At 38.8% G+C, this 22,120-nt stretch overlaps 1 protein-coding gene across 5 annotated transcripts in view; it reads left to right on the forward strand.

Moving 5' to 3' along the window:
• NKTR (natural killer cell triggering receptor) overlaps window positions 1-21,145 on the forward strand; it is a 57,410-nt gene extending 36,265 nt beyond the window's left edge. For 3 of the 5 annotated variants that reach the window (XM_058555833.1, XM_058555841.1, XM_058555868.1), the window contains 11 exons: window positions 697-726; window positions 1,205-1,350; window positions 2,605-2,827; window positions 3,286-3,441; window positions 8,252-8,339; window positions 8,858-9,003; window positions 10,291-13,182; window positions 15,612-15,707; window positions 16,457-16,513; window positions 17,028-17,132; window positions 18,248-21,145. In XM_058555833.1, the coding sequence (XP_058411816.1) occupies window positions 697-726; window positions 1,205-1,350; window positions 2,605-2,827; window positions 3,286-3,441; window positions 8,252-8,339; window positions 8,858-9,003; window positions 10,291-13,182; window positions 15,612-15,707; window positions 16,457-16,513; window positions 17,028-17,132; window positions 18,248-18,335 (4,027 nt within the window). In that variant the 3' untranslated portion in view covers window positions 18,336-21,145. The remainder of the gene's footprint in view (window positions 1-696; window positions 727-1,204; window positions 1,351-2,604; window positions 2,828-3,285; window positions 3,442-8,251; window positions 8,340-8,857; window positions 9,004-10,290; window positions 13,183-15,611; window positions 15,708-16,456; window positions 16,514-17,027; window positions 17,133-18,247) is intronic. The other 2 variants (XM_058555859.1, XM_058555850.1) reach the window with 2 other exon arrangements.
• Window positions 21,146-22,120: the final 975 nt, after the last annotated feature.

The raw sequence follows: 22,120 nt of genomic DNA on the forward strand, positions 1-22,120 counted from the left end.
CCCTGGAAATTTAAAGTGTCTATAATGTTATCCATCATTACTTACTTTGCTGTCACAAGTGTTGGCAGATGAAAGGTTTGCTCCCTATTACATTTTCAGAGTTGCTGTGAGTGGCAGAGCTTCACCTTAAGTGAAGGAAGAGGGGCTGGAAGTTCTGAAAACAGGACACCTAAGGCCTATCTCCATCTGCCTGCCTAAAAGATGCAGACTGACTCAGTATGAGAAATAACAAATAGAGGAACTCATATAAGTGTGTGGGCAAGGGTTGATCACACTTTTCTTTCCGTAGGGCAGATGATAGGTGCTTTTTGTTCTTGTTTAATTATCTTGATGAATTTTGAGTTTGTTTTTGTTTTTGTTGTTGTTTTGGATTTGAGAGTAACTTTAATTTTAATGTATATTTATGCTGTATATTTCAAACCTATTTCATATGTATACATGTATAGTCTTCATATTGGAGAAATAGAAATGATTTTGTAATTCATTATAATCTTGAGGGTTTTTTTTAAATCAATAAAATGGCTACTCTTGCTGTGTTTTTAAAGTTTTTAAGTTTAGACATATATCATGTTTAACTTTTTCCCCATTTTATCTTTACCTCTTTGTTCTCTACATGCCGTGCTTTAATCCCTTCTGCTCTGTTTACCTGAACACCTGGTTTCTGCCATCTTCTTTGTGTCGATGTTTATTACACAGTACCACAAAACCTGCTCCACACCTGGATGGGTAAGAGTTACGTTCTTAATACCTTGAGGAGGTGTTTGGGTGGCCAATCCAAGACAGATTGGACCATGAGTGAACCCTCAAGGGGCGCTCTTGATCTCTGAGTTAATCTCTCATAGCCAAGGGGGCTTTACCTGGGCTTATGGATGGACTTCTCAGCTATGCTCTCTTGAGTGACCCTCTAAGGACAGTTTCTGAGTATCAAGTAAAATCTGATTGTTATCAGACTCTTTACCGTAAAATAAAATAGTTAAGAACCATTGTTTTAAAGGCAGAAACTAAGGCCCAGTTTGAGTAACTGTTTTTTTCGTTTTATTAAGCAGATTTCAAGTTCCAATTCCCTTCTAGTGGCCTCATACATCAAACACTTTGCTTTTATTTTCAGGTCTATGGACATGGTCATTTATAACAGTTGTCTTGATTATTGCTTATGGCTTAATTATCATCAAACCAATTCTTTCTTGAATTTGTATTGTGACAGGGTCCATGTTGTCTTTGGACTAGTTATTTCTGGTTTTGAAGTAATTGAACAAATTGAAAATCTGAAAACTGATGCTGCAAGCAGGCCTTATGCAGATGTGCGAGTTATTGACTGTGGGGTGCTTGCCACGAAATCAACAAAAGATGGTAAGAGTTTTTGGGGGTAGAGGGAGCTAGGATACAGCTAACGCATGTGGAAGACTATAACTTAAAGGTACCTTCTGGATTTCAGTAGTGGAAAAAACTCATAGAAGTAGTATAACAATAGCCATCATGCCTCTATATTATACCCTATATCCAATCCATCAGCAATTCTTAGCAAATCTTACCTCTTCTTTTTTTTTTTTTTTTTTTTTTTTTTGTGAGGAGATTAGCCCTGAGCTAACATCCGCCAATCCTCCTCTTTTTTTTTTTTTTTTGCTGAGGAAGACGGCCCTGGGCTAACATCGGTGCCCATCTTCCTCCACTTTATATGGGACGCCGCCACAGCATGGCTTACCAAGCAGTGCGTCGGTGCGCGCCCGGGATCCGAACCAGCGAACCCCGGGCCGCCGCAGCGGAGCGCGCGCACTTAACCGCTTGCGCCACCGGGCCGGCCCCCTTACCTCTTCTTTTTATTTTCCCTGCTATCAACATGGTCCAAACCACCAGTATCCCTTACCTGGATTGTTGCAATAGCCTCAGACTGTTCACTTTGCCTCTGTCCTTGCTCCTCTATAATCTTTTCTCAGCAACAGTAGTGGCCTAACTGGTCTACTTGCTTATACTCTTGGCCCTCTACAGTCTGTCGTTAACAGCAACCAGAGTGATCTTCTCCAAGGGCTTCCTTCTCAGTCAGACAAAGCTAAAGTCTTTACAGTGGTCTATAAGGCAGTCTGGCTGTCTACTGTTTCTCTGACCTCTTCTCCCTCATTCATTGTCCTCCCAGCCATGTTGACCTTTACTCAGACATGCAAAGTGCAGGAACTCAGAGACTTTGTGCTGACTGTTCCCTCTATCTGGAACACTCTTCATTCAGATATCGACATGACCCCATCCCTTACTTTCTTCAGGTTTCTGCTCAGATGTTATTTTAAATTACCCCCAACTCTCCCTATTCCCTTTACCCTGCTTTTTTGTTTTTTTTCTCTTTTAGCTTTATTATTTGTCAAATTATGAAGTTACTTACTTATTTTCTTTTCTGACCCAGCTAGAATATAGACTTCATGAGGGCAAGGGCTTTGTTACCTTACAATCTCACCAGCAGGTTGTATTATCAACTTGAAGAAAAGTTTATTTAAATTTCGTTTTTAGTTTGCTATCTGTAAAGCATGTTTTATGATACTCGGTAATCACATTTTTTACTCTGAAAGGTAGGCGTTGAAATCCAGTACTAATATTTTTGTTAATATTTCTTAAAAGTTTTTGAGAAAAAAAGGAAGAAACCAACTCATTCAGAAGACTCGGATTCATCTTCCAATTCCTCTTCCTCGTCTGAATCATCTTCAGAAAGTGAAATTGAACACGAGAGAAGCAGAAGAAGGAAACATAAGAGGAGGCCAAAAGTTAAACATTCTAAAAAGAGACGAAAGGAAGCAAGCAGTTCAGAAGAGCCAAGGAATAAACATATAATGAGCCCAAAGGGGTAAGTGTGAAACACCAGGGTAGTCTTACCTAAAAAACAAAGACACAGTCTGGAATGGGGAAAGGATGTGTAATTCCGTAGACTTAGTGTTATTACCTATTGTTGAAAAAGGAAAGCATTTTTTGGACTTTAAATTGAAATTGGGAAATCTAGGGGTAGCATAGACATATCACATTAAAGATTTATGTGTTTGCAGGTGAAAATAATCCCTGAAACTCTTAAAAGAAAAAAGTTAAGATCATTTGACAATTTTCATATCAGAATTTTCGTACTGCAGCTTTTTCACTGGGTTGATGTTTTGTTCTCTTTGAAAATTGTGAGAAAAAAAAAACATCTCACTTCTGAGTGAGATTTGTAAGTTATCAGTAGTTTTGCTATTTAATATTAAGTATTATATTATTATTATGAAATGCAAACATTATACATCTTAATTGATGACTTGGTTTGTTCTCTCTAAGTCACTCTGAGAGGAGTGATACCAATGAAAAACGGGCAGTCGATTCAAATGCTAAAAGGGAAAAGCCTGTGGTTCGCCCAGAAGAGATTCCTCCTGTGCCTGAGAACCGATTTTTACTGAGAAGAGATATGCCTCTTGTCACGGTGGAACCTGAACCGTAAGTAGGCTGATTAGCCTGTATATTTTCATTCCTCCTCAGCTCATCGCAGTTCCACACTCATTTGTTGAACATGACCCGTAGTCAAAGCACTTTGAAAGGTACTGTGAGAGATGCCAGATTGATGAATGACATGTACGCTACCTTTCAGAATTCACATTCTACTAGTAGGGAAAGGGGATTAGGCAGGTTGGTCAGGGGAGAAGTTCTTATTGGAGATCTTGAAAGATTTTATTGCCAATCTTGTTTTCTTGGCTTTTTGTTAGATGTGAGATTTTGGTTGTCAGAGGATTAGTTGAACTTTTTGGATCCAATCAAGTGATAAAACGTGTTCCAATTTGAATAATGCAAAATTAATTACATGGTGTTTGGGAATATAATTTAGTGTCATAAACATATTACTGTTTTTAATGTGCTCAGTGATAATTTCTCTGCATTGGAAAAGCTAATGGGTAGCTTAGATTTGGTCTCAAAAAATAGTATTTAGTGTATTTTGTGTATTAGACTCAAGTTTAGAATTATTAAAAGAAATGTTGTATGAAGAGAAATACCATAATGTGGTTGATGTAATTGATAAGTTCCCTGTGAAGAGTTACACTGAAGGCTGAGAAGTTATGCAGATGTCCCCTGTTCACAATCAGGTCTCTACATAATGTTATCATTTAGTTCATTAAATATTTTTAAAGCCTGGTATTGTCTCATTTAAAAAGCTATTACGAAATGGGATGTATCTTTGAATTAATAGCTTAATATGCTGATGTTTTCATTTTTAAAAATTCTAGCTTGTAAATAAATGTTATTGGGACCCTTCTTTCTTAAAGCATAAGACACCAAGTTCATTGATTAAATCCATTTGGCTTTCAGAAGGTAGGAAACTTGAAAGGTCAATTTCAGTGTCATATGGCAGGGGTCAGCAAACTATGGTCTATGGGCGGAATTTGGCCTATTGCCTGTTTTTTTGTACAGCCCACGAGCTAAAAATCGTTTTTATGTTTTTAAATGTTTGTGGAAAAAATCAAAAGACAAAAAATATTTTGTGACATGTTAAAATTATATGAAATTCAAATTTAAGTGTCCATAAACAAAGTCTCTTACTGGAACACAGCCACATCCGTTTGTTTGCTATTTTCTTGGGCTGTTTTTGTCCTACAATAGCAGAATCGAGTAGTCGCAACAGAGTTCGTATGTGGTGCTCCCATTGCTTTACACTGCTGCTTGGTGCACCACACATCACAGTGATGCCGTTACAACTCGCCAGTATTTCAAGTGCTACATGTGTAACCCATCTACGTGAAAAGGTATTTTCAAAGATGAAATATGTAAAATCTCATTACAGATTAGCATTACCAGATGAATAGTATTAACATTATCTGTTTTGATAGGGAACCATTAACTATGAGCCCTAATTAAGTGAAATGTTATCCCCACCAAAAAGAATTCCAGTCCTCATTAGTAGATCGGAATTACAAAAAATGATACTCAGTTATTACATTTTGAATTTCATTGATAAAATATTTTTGAAAATTGGTTTTCTTTCTTGATATATAAGTACCTACATAATAGCCTTAATTTTGTTTTTGGCCTGCAAATCCTAAAATGCTTATTCTTGGACTCTTTACAGAAAAAGTTTGCCGACCTGTGTTATCTGGTATTGTTAAAGTAGTTTATACCACTGTCTTGCGTTTGTGATTGAATACTGCTGATGAGTTTATTTGGTCATCACTCTTCTTTGATCACATAACATCTTTGGAAGTTATTTTGTGCAGAATTATTTTAAATCATAATTGGGTGGTAATGTGTCATACAAAGATAGCAGATAAATTTATTTTATTAGGATCTTTGAGATTTTGATCAGTTGTTGGGAGCTAGAATTAAGTGTGCTTCAAGAACTCGACATATGCAAGGATAAGAAATAGCGACTGCCAGCTATAGTGAGCTTGTCATCTTACTGATTTACCAGCAGTTAAGCTTATTATCATTTATAATTTGCTTAGCAGAGGCTGGGTTCCACACTTGCTCTAGTTCATTTGTTCTCAACCTCAGGTACACTTTAGAATGATTTGGCAGGCTTTTAAAAATGCCAATTTCTGGGCCATACAGCAAATCAAATCAGAATGTTGGAGGTAGGGAGGAGAGGAGGATGACAGCATTAGATCAAAAGGTTCCCTGGTGAACATTAATTCTTGCTGAACACCTGTAGTCAAATTATTTGGTGTTCAGTGCTTTTTTTCTTCATGAGGAAAGTGGAATTAACAGCTGTCTATCAAGAGTACCTACTTATCTCATTGTGAGAATCAAGTGATGTCATGAATATGAAATGACTGAAAAAACTATAATATACCTTGTAGTTAAGATTTTCTTATAGTAACTTTGTATATTTATCTGGAGCTAGATTCCTGGAGCCTTAGAAAACCCTATATAATGGTTGTAAGAGGCAAATTTCATTTCTTTCTGTGACCTTGGGCAAGATTTTTAATCTTAAAATTCTTTATCTTTAAAATGAATATGATAATAGTATCTACCTCATAGTGTTGTTATGAAAATTAAATGAGCTAATGCCTTTAAAATGTTTATTAACAACCAGCAATGAACAATCTGAAAAAGAAATTAAGAAAGCAATTTTATTTAAAATAACATCTAAAAGAATAAAATACTTAGGAATAAATTTAATCAAGGAGGCAGAAGACTTGTATGATGAAAACTACAAAATATTGCTGAAAGAAATTAAAGAAGACCTAAATAAATGGAAAGACATTTCATGTTCATGAATTAGAAGACTTAATATTGTTAAGATGTCAGTACTACTCAAAGTGAGCTATGGATTCAGTGCAATCCCTGTCAAATTCCAACAGCCTTTTTGCAGAAATGGAAAAGTCAGTATCCAAATTCATATGGAATTGCAAAGGACCCTGAATAGCCAAAACAATCTTGAAACATAAGGACAAAGTTGGAGAACTCATACTTCCTGATTTTAAAACTTACTACAAAGCTACAGTCATCAAAATAGTGCAGTACTAGCATAAGGACAGACATATAGACCAATGGAATAGAATTGAGAGTCCAGAAATAAAACCCAGACATCTATGGCCAGTTGATTTTAGACAAGGGTGCAAAGTCCATTCAGTGGAGAAAGAATAGTCTAGTCTCTTCAATAAATATTGCTGGGACAACTGGATTTCAGCATGCAAAAGAATGAGGCTGGAACACTACCTCACATCATACAGAAAAATTAACTCAAAATGAGTCAACGACCTAAATATGAGCTAAAACCATAAAACTCTTAGAAGAAAACATAGGGGTAAATCTTCATGACCTTGGATTTGACAATGGATTCTTATATTTGACACCAAAAGCACAAGCAACAGCAACAAAAAGACAACTCAAAAAATGGGCAAAGTACTTGAATAGACATTTCTCCGAAGAAGATATACAAATAGCCAATAAGCACATGAAAAGATGCTTATCATTAGTCCTTAGGGAAATGCAAATCAAAACCACAATGAGATACCACTTCTCACCTACTAGGATAGCAATAATTTAAAACAAAAAACAAACTAGTGTTAGCAAGGATATGGAGAAATTGGAATCCTCATGCACTGCTGGTAGGAGTCGAAAATGATGCAGCCACTGTGGAAAACAGTTCGGTAGTTCCTCAAAAAGCTAAACGTAGATTTACCACGTAACCCAGCAATTCCACTCCTAGGTATATATCCAAAAGAACTGAAAATAGGCTCAGGGACCTGCCCGGTGGCACAGCAGTTAAGTGCGCACACTCCGCTTCCGCGGCCGAGGGTTTGCAGTTTCGGATCCCGGGTGCACACTGATGCACTGCTTGTCAAGCCATGTTGTGGCAGCGTCCCATATAAAGTAGAGGAAGATGGGCACAGATGTTAGCTCAGGGCTAATCTTCCTCACAAAAACAAAAAAGAAAAGAAAATAGAGGCTCAAACAGATAATTGTAAGCCAGTGTTCTTTGCAAAATTATTCACAATAGCAAAAAGGTGGAAATAACCCAAGTATCTACCAACAGATGAATAGATAAACAAAATATGGTGTATACATATAATGGAATGTTAGCCATAAGTTAGAGGTTACCAGAAGCTGAGGGAATGCGGGAGTAATGGAGAGATGTTGCTTAATGGGTAGAGTTTTGGTCTGGGGTGATGAAAAAGTTTTGGAAGGATCGTAGTGATGGTTGCACAACATTGTGAATATAATTAATGCCACTGAATTGTACACTTAAAAATGGTTTAAATGGCCAATTTTATGTTACATATATTTTACCCAATTAAAAAAGTATGTTAAAAATTCTTAAGGTAATGCCTGACAGGTAGTAAGTACTCAATAAAAGCTAGCCATTATGTTAATAATAACAGATAGAAAACAAACTGAGGTATGAAAAGACTTGTCATGCATGGAGGACTGTAGGTGCCACAAAAACTATACTATTAGAATTACCCGTAAGATAAGGCAGCAGATTCAGAGCATTGAAGGAGGGGCAGCTTATAGTAGAGTGGGGGAGATGAACTATTAAAAATATATAAAATAAAATTAAAAACTATTAAAAATACAATTAAGCATCAGAGTCAGGAATACCCCAGGATTCCCTTAGAACGTCACTGTTTGGACAAGAGACATCTAAAAAAGGGTTTTGTTTAAAAGTAGTAAAAAGTGCTTAAAAAGCTAGATACTAGTATTGTGTGTTTCTCCCCAGTTGGGTTACTTTCGTTTTTTTAAGTTTTGGCATTTAAAGTGTTGCTTAGAAAATTAGGTTATATGGAATTTTAAAATTTTCAGTCTTCTTTTCCAGGAAGATTCCTGATGTTACACCCATCGTAAGTGATCAGAAACCATCTGTATCGAAGTCTGGACGGAAGATTAAAGGAAGGGGCACAATTGTATGTGTGTTAAGACTTTTCATTTTTCAAATTACTTATCTAAGCAGTAAAATGTTTTTACCTATAGGCAAAATCCTAGCTTTAATTTTAGGTATAATCCAAAATCTGTTCAGGGAGCTAGTTGTATTCTCCGTAGTTACGAGAAGGTACTGCTGTTAGATCAGAGTTTACTAGTGTGTTCGAATGGGTGAAGTATGAAATGAACATGTGAAACAGTCATTGAGTATGTTGAGAAATCTTAGTGTGTCGAATAATCTAGGCTCATGAATGTAGCCATGAGGACTTCAAAGTGGAAATCTCATGTGTGATTACAGGTGAATCTCAGCTTTTCCCATTTTTTTTTATAAAGTCTCTTATGTTTGACATAACTTCATACAATCCTTTTGGTACTTCAGTCATTACTGCCTTTGAATGGGCTCTGAGATTGGGTCTTATACCTAACTCTGTGCTATAGCAGACTGTAATTGAGAGGTATTTTAAAAATAGTTATTCATATATTCTTATCTTTGTCTTTAAAGCGCTATCACACACCTCCAAGATCCAGACCCTGTTCTGAGTCGGATGACGATGACAGCAGTGAAACTCCTCCTCACTGGAAAGAGGAAATGCAGAGGTTGAGAGCATATAGACCACCCAGTGGGGAAAAATGGAGCAAAGGAGATAAGTAAGAGCTTCGAGTATAAGCACAATCCTGTGTCTGCTATGTTTTAAGTGTTAGGGGGATAGAGACTTACTTTTGGACTTTTCATTAAAGATTTACATTTAAAATTAGACTGTGACCAAAGAGAATACATTTGAGAATACTTGGCGAAAGTAGTGCTATTAACTAAGAGTGCTGATTGGCTTTGGGGTGCTTTTAAATCAAAATTCTATTTTCCCTAAAGAGACTATAAACCTACTGAAGCTCTTAAAGATTTCTTGTTCAATTTTAGAAATAATGACTTAAAAATTATATAGCAGATTCTTTCCTAGTCAAGTCTCTTAGTCACTGATGAATGAATTGGTAGATAGGAAAATCTGTACCCAGGGTGTGCCTTATTAACTTCTGGCGCAGGGACTGTTGCTTCTTCAGAAGTGTACCCATCTCTTACTCTCAGTGACACCCCACAGTGGAATATCTATTTTAGAAATGGGGCTGGCCCCAGAATAGCTAGTGAAAAATAGACCAATGGGGACCTTGTATAATTTTTCATGGTAGAATTCTCTTTTTCTCTGTGGGCATTCAGCAGAAGATTTGAAATTAGAATAGGAAGGAAAAGGTATGCATCTGCTATGTAGAAGCGGTTTAGACACAGTGGTACTGAGAACTCTCAATTTTGAGCGCTGACATTACCACTGAGATTGTGAAGCCTGCATCTATTTTCATGTACTCTTTCCTCAATTTCTATAGTAAGTAGTTTAACTAATAGTTTAGGGGAAAGTCTTGATCTTCTCTGTGAGGCTGAGATAAAACAAGAGTCATGCTAGCTTCTTAAGAAAAAGAGGCTTCTCTTAAAGTTGAGGCAGCTGTCCTGTATCTGCAGAGAATGAACAAAATTGTTTGGGAACTTGATTTGACTCTCCCTCAAAAGTTGTTCCTGGAGGCATAGGGTTATGAGTGGATCACAGCCAGGAACTTGGTATGTCAGCAGTGCTCTGGTGATTAGTTGGTTTGGTTTTTCAAAACTATCTTCCTATCAAATTTGAAATTCTTTGCTTTGCGTTGTAAAAACTCCTTTTGTAAGTGAATAGTAGTTGTCAGTATGTCTCTTTGAAATTAGAAGGTCGAGACCAGTCCTCTCACTCTTTGGTTTATCCTTCCTACATGTGCTAAAGTGTTGATGGAGTCAGTACTTCTTGATAACTAGGTTTTTGTCAATGCATTTGTATTGACAACAAATGTGTTTTAATTTTAAAGCATAGAAAACATGCTTAGTAAATAACTGCATGCATATTATGTCCTTTTCTATAGGTTAAGTGACCCCTGTTCAAGCCGATGGGATGAAAGAAGCTTGTCCCAGAGATCCAGATCATGGTCCTATAATGGATATTATTCAGATCTTAGTACAGCAAGACACTCTGATGGTCACCGTAAAAAACGCAGAAAAGAGAAAAAGGTTAAGCATAAAAAGAAAGCTAAAAAGCAGAAACATTGCAGAAGACACAAACAGACTAAGAAGAGAAGGATTATTGTACCATCTGACATAGAATTCTCAAAATCTTCCACCCGACGAATGAAATCTTCTTGTGATAGAGAAAGGAGATCTCGTTCTTCCTCGGTATCATCTCATCATTCATCAAAGAGGGACTGGTCTAAATCTGATAAGGATGAACAGAGCTCTTCAACCCATTCCAGCAGAGACTCATACAGATCAAAATCTCACTCACAGTCTTACTCTAGAGGAAGCTCAAGATCAAGAACTCCATCAAAATCCTCATCACATTCTCGAAGTAGATCAAAGTCCAGATCTAGTTCCAAGTTGGGGCACCAAAGGACAGCATCAAAATCACCAAGAAAAACTGCCTCTCAGTTAAGTGAAAATAAACCAGTTAAAACAGAACCTTTAAGAGCAACAGTGCCACAAAATGAAAACATTGTAGTACAACCAGTGGTAGCAGAAAATATTCCTGTAATACCACTGAGTGACAGTCCCCCTCCTTCAAGGTGGAAGCCCGGACAGAAGCCCTGGAAGCCCTCTTATGAGCGAATTCAGGAAATGAAAGCTAAAACAACTCATTTGCTGCCCATCCAAAGCACTTATAGTTTAGCAAATATTAAAGAGACTGATAGTTCATCATCCTACCATAAAAGAGAAAAAAATTCAGAAAGTGATCGGAGTGCTTATTCAAAATACAGTGATAGAAGTTCAGAAAGTTCACCAAGGTCAAGGAGCAGATCTTCTAGGAGTAGGTCTTATTCTAGATCATACACAAGGTCACGAAGTCTAGCTAGTTCACATTCAAGGTCCAGGTCTCCCTCATCCAGATCTCATTCACGAAATAAATATAGCGATCATTCACAGTGTAGTAGATCATCTTCATACTCTTCTCTTAGCAGTGATGATGCAAGACGAGCCAAGAGAAAATTTAGATCCAATGGGAAAAACAATAACGCTTCAAATAAAAGATACAGCAGCAGCTCTGAAAAGACACTTCGCAATAAATATGTCAAAGGCAGAAGCAAGTCTTCATGTCAGAGAAAGTATAGCGAAAGCAGATCATCTTTAGATTATTCTTCAGACAGTGAACAGTCAAGTGTTCAGGTTACACAGTCAGCCCAGGAAAAAGAGAAGCAAGTCCAAATGGAAATGAATAATAAACAAGAGAAAAACAGAGATGAAGAGAAATCCAAGCCTGAATGGGAATGCCCTCGTTCAAAAAAAAGAACTTTGAAAGAAAATCTTTCTGAACACTTTAGAAATGGCAGTAAGCCCAAAAGGAAGAATTATGCTGGGAGTAAATGGGACTCGGAGTCAAATTCTGAACGAGATGTAACTAAAAGCAGTAAAAATAATTCCCGGCCATCTTCTGATAAGGAGGAAGGTGAGGCCACATCAGATTCTGAATCTGAGTGTGGTGAAATTCACATCAAAGCCAAACCCACAGCAAAATCTTCAGTGAATACTTCACTGCCTGATGGTCATGGGGCTTGGAAATCAAGCAAACAGCGGTCATCAACCTCTGATTCTGAGGGGTCCTATTCCAATTCAGAGAACACTAGAGGAAAGCCACGGAAGCACAAACATGGGTCAAAGGAAAATCTTAAAAGGGAACACACTAAAAAAGTGAAAGAGAAATTGAAAGGGAAAAAAGACAAAAAGCACAAGGCTCCAAAACGAAAACAGGCATTTCACTGGCAGCCTCCACTCGAATTTGGTGAAGATGAGGAGGAGGAAATTAATGAAAAGCAAGTTACTCAGGAGGCAAAAGAGAAAAAACAAGTTTCTGAAAACAGTGAAACCATAAAAGAAAATATTCCCAAAACGGAGAAGTCTTGTGAAGATGGCAACCTTTCGGGTAAACGTAATACAGTAACACTTCCATCAGATATTGATCAGCCTACTAAAGATGACAGTAAACTCGGCATTTCTCCCACAGCTTTAAATACTGAGGAAAATGTACCCAGTTCTCCCCAAAACATTCAGCATATTGAAGAAAGTGTCCCAAGCGGAGTGGAGGACGTGCTTCAAACAGATGATAACATGGAGATTTGCACACCTGATAGGAGTTCCCCAGCAAAGGTAGAGGGGGCCTCCCCTCTGGGAAATTCAAGGCTTGACACCCTGGATATAAACGTTCTAAAGCAGGATATATCAACAGAGCATCCTGAAGCAGAGGTGGTAAAACAGGAAAGCAGCATGTCGGAAAGCAAAATGATGGGTGAAGTGGGGAAACAGGACAGCCCCTCTGCTAGCTTGGCCAGTGCTGTAGAAAGCACTGTTGTGAAGAGGGAGGTGGCTGAGAAGAGCCAGATCAGCCTCATGGATAATAAATGGAAGCCCCTGCAAGGTGTGGGGAACCTGGCAGCACCGACTGCTGTCACATCCAGTGCTGTGGAAGTTAAGGCATTGAGTAGTGTGCCTGAAATGAAACCACAAGGCTTGAGAATAGAAATTAAAAGCAAAAATAAAGTTCGGCCTGGGTCTCTCTTTGATGAAGTAAGAAAGACAGCACGCTTAAACCGGAGGCCACGAAATCAGGAGAGTTCAAGTGACGAGCAGACACCTAGTCGAGATGGTAATAGCCAGTCCAGGAGTCAAAGTAGATCTCGAAGTAAATCTGAAACCAAATCAAGACACAGAACAAGGTCTGTCTCCTACAGTCACTCAAGAAGTCGTTCACGAAGTTCCACGTCATCTTATCGGTAAGCAACCTGTAAGCAACCTCTCTCTCCTTTTTTTCATTCAAGGAGAGTCTGTTACTGTTTAGCTTGGAAGAACATCAGAATTAGGGACAAGATCATTATTTCCAAATATCTGGAAGAGAATAAAGAGAAGGCTTGGTGCTGTGTGACTCAGAGAGCAGATTGAGGACATAGGGAGTGGCGATTTCAGGGGAAGGAATTTGAGTTCGGTGTAAAAAACTTGCTATCAATTAAGGTGCTCTGGCAGTAGAAATGAGTTGCCATGATAGGTGACAAGCTCATCTTTAAAGTTGTGAGGCTGCTCTCTCCCCTGTCAGTGATGCCTTAGAAGAGAATCCTGAATTTACAGAATATATAGCATGTAGAGATCGTTAATCTAACCCTCCATTTTACACAAGTGGAAGGTGAGGGCCAGAGAGGCAGTTACCTGCCCAAGACATGCATCTAGTTGATCTTTTTTCAAGGGGGGAAATGGTAAAAAACAGTCATCTTTAGATTTTTTTTTTTGGTTCAAGTTGCATCTGACTTTTGTCATCAGCATAGACTGGATAGTGCAGAGAGTGAGAATTTTTAAAAACTAAAAGAACTGGTGATAGTGATATGAATTTAATAAGTAATTTGTATTCTTTTCTTTTCCTTGTAAATATTTCATGGTTTTACCTCAGTCTCTTAATTACTCATATCTCTTATTATATTGTGCTTTATTTTCATCACTTGAACTTAAAATACAGTAAGAATCTTTGACTGTTTTTTCCCTTCTAGTTATTTATCAGTCTTTTTCTTCCCTTAACCAGATTTGTTTAAAAATAAGAACCAACACTTGCCATCTGTAATAACTGTCTCCCATTTACTCCTCAGTTACTTGCAGTCTGTCTTCTGTGCCTTCCCTCCCCCATCTCACTACACTGACTAAGGTTTTCAGGGACTTCCACAGGGCCAGTGCCAGGGCTTGTTTTCACTCCTTCTGGAGGCCCTCTGCCAGCTCTCCTCATCCCTCTCAAACCATTCCATACTTGTGTTGTGGGATCCTCCTCCTCCTGCCCTGACTCCCAATAGGCCCAGAGAGCTGGTGAGTCTTGGCCTTTTCTCTCCAAGTTCATATTCCCACATGCACTTGCCTGTTGAGCTACTCTGGCCTCCTGTCTGCTCATCATCTGCCTTACCATTTACACTCAGACAGCTCTGAGCTGTTGGTGATGCTGGCCACTCATTTACTTTCCTACCACTGCCTTTGGAGTGCGTGGTATTTCGTTTTGTAAATGCAGACAGGCATAGAAAGGCTAAGAAATTTGCTCTAAGTTAGGCAGCTCATGGGTAGTAAGCTGAGATAGCTAAACTTGCTCTCTCTGCTTTGTTTATCCGCCTGGGCCTGGCTTCCTTACTAGGCTGCGAACTCATTGAATTCAGGGACTGTTTCCTACTCATCTTTCAGTCACCTCACAGAGTCTGCTCTATAATTGTTTGTTGAGTAAATGATTAGAATCTTATTAGAACATAATATACTCATTCTCTTGCAGATAAACTGGAAGCTGATCATGTCTTCCAAAACATAAGTACATGCTGAATAAAACCTATGAAGATATTACATAAGTAGCCTATACATAGGGGTATTGTTCTGTTCCTGAGTGACAGGTATAAAGTAGGGGGAGAAGGGTGGGGAGCAAGTGAATGCAGAGGGGCAGGATTGCGTTACTTGAGTTTGTTTTATTAAATATTAAATAGAAAAAATAAATGATTAAGCAGAAAAAAAGAATAAAAAATGTCTCTAGCTTCAAAAATAAAGCTTTGGCATACCTGATGTACCCCTACCCAGTGCCACCCTACTTTCTCTGTTCTCTCCTAGAGTTAAACATTATTCTCAACTTTTGTTTTAATTTTGTTGTTTTTATTTATAGTTTTACCACAGATGGTTCTGTCCGTATATAATATTGTTTTTGCATGTTTTCTAACAAAATCCTTTTATACATATTTATAAATATATATATATATATCTGTATATAGATTTATATAGATAGATGTTCTGCATTTGCCTGTTTCACTGAACATTATATTCCAAAGAGATACCTGTTGATACATGAAGCTGGAGTTCATTCATTTTCCTACTTTAGAATATTTCAGTATATATCTGTATGTCAATGTTTTTTTAACCCATTCTACTGTTAATGGAGATTCAGATTATTTCCTCTTCTGGTGTTACAAATAGGGCTCCTATGATCATACCTGTACCAGCCTTTTCTGGTTTGTCTTTATTTCATTCTGTTCAATTTAAACCCTCCTTCGCTCTCAATGTCATACTCACCATGAGGAGTTCATGAATGACCTTTCCAAAGACCTTTCCTCTTGTGTTTTCCCCTTCCTGCCCTAGTAGTAATTAATTTTAACAGCATGGTGAGTTAATATATTTCTATTTTTTCCACTTCAAATTGTAGATCAAGAAGCTACTCTAGAAGTCGGAGCAGAGGATGGTACAGCAGAGGCCACACCAGAAGCCGGAGCAGTTCCTACCGCAGTTACAAAAGTCATAGGTGAGCTTGTGAATTCTGCCCTCCTATGTGGTCTCCATCCTGTCTGCTTTTCAAGGCCTGCACAGGCAGAGTGGGGTAGCTGTAGAGAAGAATCCTATCACTAAATACCAGACAGGCCTATTTTCTCATCTGGTTCTTTCCTTTAGCTACCAGATTCTTACTGGCTATTCTCAGGATGGGATCTTATCAGGATGAGGAAAAAGAAGCAGTAGAAATATGTGAGAGACCCTGACCACTACCTTCACCTCTCCTCCACCCTCAGTACATATTCCTTAATCTGAGTTCACATCTGCTGTCACCTGTTGACTTGGGGTAGAGATTAGGAGAGGAGGACTGTTAAAAGGGGACCAAAGGAAGAAGTGTGTGGGGGGTGGCCCCAGGTTTCTAATTCTCCCTCCTTCTTTGAACCCTCTTTTGCCTCTCAGGTGTTTTCCACTGCTGCAGCTTCATTTTACTTAGAAGTGTCCTACCTGTGCAGACCTTTCCCCCTTCCCACCCTATTAGAGCCTCCCCAGTGACTTTCTTTATGCATACCTCATAGAAGAATTGCATAAAACTTAATCTTTCTTATGAAATCCAATATTTTTTTCTTTTTTTTTAAATCCAACATACTTTTGATACGAAAACAAAATAAATATAGCTGCTGGATTTCATTGTGTTTTCTCCTTGGCGGGCAAATAAATGTCTAGATTTTTGATATAGCCTGTCCTGATCCACAAGATGATGGTCCTTCATGTGATTACTATTAGGACGTCCAGCAGGAGCAGATCCAGGAGCAGCTCGTATGATCCCCACAGTCGGTCCAGGTATGGACAGGGATTGGGTGACCACCTGCGGAGGCAGAATTGAAAGGCCTTGTTGTATAAAACCCTTAATTCCCTTTTAACAAATGTATTTTATTGAAAAACTAAACACATGTATTTGTCTTATGAAATCATACCCTTTCTAATAAATGAGGTGTTTCTGACAGTTTTTATCTGTTGGCCCATTGTACTCTAGTGTCAAAAGTGACGATGTCAAATTGTAATGGCAGGTGTTTATTGAATATAATTGCCTAATAAGAGCCACCAGATTTGGTCAAACTAACTCAGTGTTAATTTTGTGATATTTTTCAATACAGAAATTAACATTTTTCTGTTTAATATGGTAAGTCTGATTTGGGGCAATTGTTAAATGTTTTCAGTATTTGTTATGCAAATGTGTCCTCACACTGTTATTTAATGCCCATGTTCTAAGAGAACACTCTTAAGATCCTAAAAAGAAATGGGAATATATGAGTATTTGAATGGGAAAATTTAGTGTTTGTCGTTGCTATTAAAGCAGGTCCTACACTTATGATAGCTACTATAGCAGGAGTCGGAGTCGAAGTAGAAGCCAGAGGAGTGACAGTTACCACCGAGGCAGAAGTTACAACAGGCGGTCCAGGTGGGTCTCCTTAGCGCACTGCAAGTTACTGTGGGCACTTGGTGTACAAGGTGACAGACCACTAGTAGAAGAGAAAGCATAGTCTTCTGAGGACAGAAATGCTTCTTTCTCTTCTTGAATTTCAGCAACCCACAGGCAGCTACTTAAAGTGACCTTTATATTAAGAGTTGCTGGGAATGTTTGTTGGTTATTGTTAATGTTTGAATCTAAAATGGATTTTTAAATATTCACATATCCTTGGACAAACATTTCTTTTGGAAGGAGTAAAGAGAGAGGCCACTTCTTTGGCCTCTCCACCTACCAACTCTAGCTCAGGCTTTTCTGTCTTCTCTCCTTCAATGTGCTGGAACCTTTCCTTCTGCCTGGACAGACAAACGCCCACTCCGCCATCTCCCTTCCTGCCTCTTGAAGTGGCCAATTCCCACCTACTCTACAGGGCTCCACTGCCCCTGGGAAGCCCTCCCTGACTGCTGAGCCTGAGCTGTGCCGCCCGCACCCCAGCCCACTGCTGTGTGCCTTATTTGTTTTGCCCACTATTTTATACTATTCTTCAGTCCCAAGGAGCGGTATACTTGGTCTGCTTTGTGTGCGTGTCTCCAGCATCTAGCAAAGTGACTGGCTCTCAGTGAATATTTGTCAGAATAACTGAATGATGACCATAACCAGGTCCTCTTGACTTACTATCCCAGTGGTCCTGTCCATGCCCCGCCCTACGCTCACCCCTCATTGGGCCTCCATTTTTATTTCCTTATCTTTACTGAAACTCCTTCATGTACCTTTTTTCCTTTACTTCCTCTGTCTAATTAAATATTGATGTTCATTTTGGGTAACATTATTCTGCTTATTTGCATGAGTGGATTTCAGGTAATTTCCCAAGATGTCATTTTTCTTTATTTTATCTTAACCTTAATATTACTACCAACTGTTATTTAAAACATCTTTGAGAAGTCCACAATGTTGCCACAGTCATTACCCCACTTGTCCACCCACTGTGCTATGCCACATCAGTATTGCTTTCAAGCCACTCATATCAAAGAAGCTGCTGCAAGAGGAATTCAGAGGGTTGACAGTTAAAAGGTGTTTGTATGTCTGTTTTGTTTTGTTTTGTTATGCAGGAGTTGTAGATCTTATGGCTCTGACAGTGAAAGTGACCGAAGTTACTCTCATCACCGGAGTCCCAGTGAAAGCAGCAGATATAGTTGAAAATGTCCCCTTTTTTGATACCAATTATCTCTTACTTGTAAACATCTGGTAACTTAAAAGTTTAAGAAACTTAATGGCAGTCTGTTGTTCTATTTCAATATTAGAGATGAATTTCAAAAATAGACACTTCTTGTTAATTTTCATTTACATGTGTGTAGAATTTAAAATACAGATATGTCTCCTAAAAATATTTTTATGCCACATTTTACAGTAGCCAACTACAGAAATGAATTTCATTTTCTTGAATCAAGAAATCATGAAATATAAGTATAATTTGCAATATTATTTTAGATAGACTATTTCTCTCCATCTCATGTATTCCTTAGAATACAGATTCTTTTCACCCATTTTTCAGGTTTTAGCATATATGCTGCCAAGTGTAGAACTGTGGAGAACTGTTAAAGGTGGCCAAATATTTATATACCAGTTACACAGAGTCTTATACATATGTGCTCTTAAAAAGAAACCACCCAGAATTGATACTGATGGTAGCCAGGAATAGAGGCAGTGGCTCTGGGTTCTTAACTCATTCCTTACTTCTGTGTTGTCTCAGAGGATCAGGAAGGTGGTCATCAGACAGCCCACTGTCTGTATTACTGCAGTGGCGGGTATGGTTAAGAAGAATAAATCAGCCTTAACTATAAATACTGGCACTGTCTCTAAGGACTTAATGTTTTATGTGCTTTTTAATCAATGCTATCAGAAGTTTAGATTGTAAAAAACAATTCTACTCCAATTCATGCTTTGGTGCTTGGTACCTTTTGGTGCCTCTAAGCGTTATTCTTATATATTATACATTAGAATCTCATGAGAGAGAGAGAGAAGATTGTTTTTTTTTAATTCATTGGCACCAAACATGATTCCTTCTGAGCTGTATTCCTTTTGGATATTTGGGGGTGTGGGCTGGGGGTCCCCTGGAGCAAGCAGGATTGGCATAGAGGGTTGTATGGCCACTCAGGTCTACTGCACATAACTGATGTCTGTGCCTCTGAAACAGTGGATTGATGAATGGACTTCAGAAGTAACACCAAAGTCTAACTGCCAACATCCTGGAGACATTTCGCAGGACTTTACTTTTAAGTCTTTTAAGTAAGAGATATACCACAACAGCAGTTGAAGTGTTCTAAGCACCAGCATGTTTTTCCTGTTTCCACTGTGACCTACACTGAGTCAATGAAGCCTTGCATGACATGAGTAAACCCAAGACAACAGACAGGGGAAGAGAGGTGTACGGCACTACATAAATTACACATTTTCACAGTTTTGGGTGGTTCCTCCAAAAATGATTTGACCTGTAAAAACTGATGTGATTATTTTTTTAATCTCTAGTTTGAGTTTTTTTTTTCCCCAAGTGTACTTAATCACCTTAGTGCCAGTTTAATCCAGTTGTGCAGAAGAAATTCATATTGGATGTTTGATGTAGCACTCTGTGCCATCCTACCCCAGGCCTTGCCTGGGGTACTTGGGAAGTGGACAGGAGCCCTCATTTGGAGGGATCTGACAGCCCTTGATGGATGGAGGGGTGACCTTGGATGTATTAAAACCCTTGCCCATAAAAGGTTCATAAACAGGGTTAAATGGTCAGTTGTTTGCCAGATTGATAGACGAGAGTACATGAGAAAACAGGATGTAAGTCAAACAAACATACTTGCTAGTGAATATGAAACAATGTGTGATTCAAATGAAGGGTTTTCAAAAGTTGCCTGCAAAGGAGAATATTGCTTTAAGAGTACTCAGTGGAAAAAACTGCATTCAGAACCCAAACAGAAAGTGCCAAATCTAACTAGGTTAAGAAAATTACCCTTGGGCATTGTATTAGTTTTCTATTGCTGTTTAACAAATTAGCCCAAACTTAGCACCTTAAAACAACACCCATTTCTTAGCTCACAGTTCTGTAGCTCAGGAGTCCGGCACAGGATGGCTGGATTCTCTGCTCAGGGTCTCACAAGGCTAAAATCAAGGGTCAGCAGGGCAGCATTCCTTAATGGAGACTCTGGGCAAGATTCTGCTTCCTGGTTCATTCAGGTTGTTGGCAGTATTCAGTTCCTTGCTGGCTGTCAGCCGGGGACCTCTCCCTCAGCTCGTTAGGGCTCCCCACATTCCTTCTGTGTGCTCCCTCCATCTTTGAACCAGCAATGGCGCATGGAGTCCTCTTCCTCGTGCTTCAAATCTCTCTGCCTTCTTCCTCTGTTTTAAGGTTCATGTGATTAGATCAAGCCCGCTCAGATGATAGCCTGCCTATTTGAAGGTCAACTGTGCCATAGAACATAACATAACCACAGGAGTGGTATCATAGTCACAGGTTCCTGGGATTGGGGCCTGGAGTGGGGGAGGGGCATGTTAGAATTCTGCCTACCACAGGCAAGAAGTGCCCAATGCCGCTGTGGGTGGAATTTTATCCTAAAATGGTGGGCCCTAGAAGCCTCCTTTCTTTTCTCCATGGAAAAGAACAGCCCTCAGCTGCAGCATTCAACTTGTGTGTTTACTGAATGAACTACAGAAATAACTTTTCTTCCGAAAGGGGATTGTTCTGTATTTTAAGTTATTTTTTAATAAAATTGAATTATGTTGTGAATTGTGCTTCTTAATAGAAAATGCATTATTGGACTGTTTTTGTAACGTCCTTTACTGCAAATGAAACAAATGATATAGCTGGTATCGTTCAAAAACTGTAGAAAATACTTTTGTAAATATTGACAATGTGTAATTTGTATACACTTCATTTAAATTGCCCTAAAACTTGCAAAGGGGACCTTGTAGAAATTAAAATATATTCTTAGTCTAAGTCTGAGTCTGTGCATGTTTCGTCTTGCTTTACTCATCCAGACTTCAAATAGTCTTTCTGAAATGCATACGAAAACAGAGTCTCTTTGCTGACCCAGCCAGTGAAGAGACTTCATCTCTGCAGCTCATCTTTGTCTTCTAGCTGAGTATTAGTGGTGGGGCACCAGGTGGAGCTGGAGAGAACTCAGGCAGAGATGCTCACCTAGCCAGAAAAGCAGTGATGGTGCTGGTCTTCCTGCCCCTGCAAACCCGATTTCCTCCAGGCGTTGTTGCTGTCATCTAGCTGAGGTGACCTGCATACAGATGTCTTTGCTGAGGAAGGACTATGTCCCTTCCATCTGTGACTTGCTGCCTAGGGACAGCATATTACCTGCAAAACCACCTCCAGCTTTCACACTGCCTTCCCCAAGAGCAGTTCACTAGGCAGGCGCAGAGCACTCACTCTGGGAGAAAACAGTCATGCTGATATTTTTAGCATCCACATGAGAATTTGCAAGGCAAGTACAAGTAACTTTTTTCTCCTCAGAACTCAAAGAAATTTGTATTTTCTTAGGGAATACTACATAATCTCTCACAGTAAGACTTATAGAGAGATTCAGTTTTCAAAATTGAGTTAACAGTAGATCCCTTAAGTCAGGTAATTCCTGAAAATAGTCAAATCTGGATGCATTGCTTTAAAATTTAAAGATAATTGCAGTCTGTTTGCTGTAGGGAAATCCCCAAGTGAACTTCCTTTAGGGTCTTATTTTTTAATGTGCTCCATTTTTTTCACATTCTGATAGTGATAATCTTGATCAGCTAGGCAGTGTTGGGAAATGTGTCAAGAGCTTTGGTCCTGACTTCTGAATTAGCTGGGCATCAAATAGGAGGTAAGAGAATTCAAGAAAATGCTGCTCTCATGAGCGACCATGAGCAGTGAGCAGGCATCACTGTTTGTTTGGAAGGGAAAGGAGGCTCCACTCAGTGTAGAGAGAGAAGACTTGCACACTAGTGATGCAAAC

Source organism: Diceros bicornis, chromosome 2 (assembly GCF_020826845.1).
Source record: "Diceros bicornis minor isolate mBicDic1 chromosome 2, mDicBic1.mat.cur, whole genome shotgun sequence".
Lineage (NCBI taxonomy): Eukaryota > Metazoa > Chordata > Mammalia > Perissodactyla > Rhinocerotidae > Diceros > Diceros bicornis.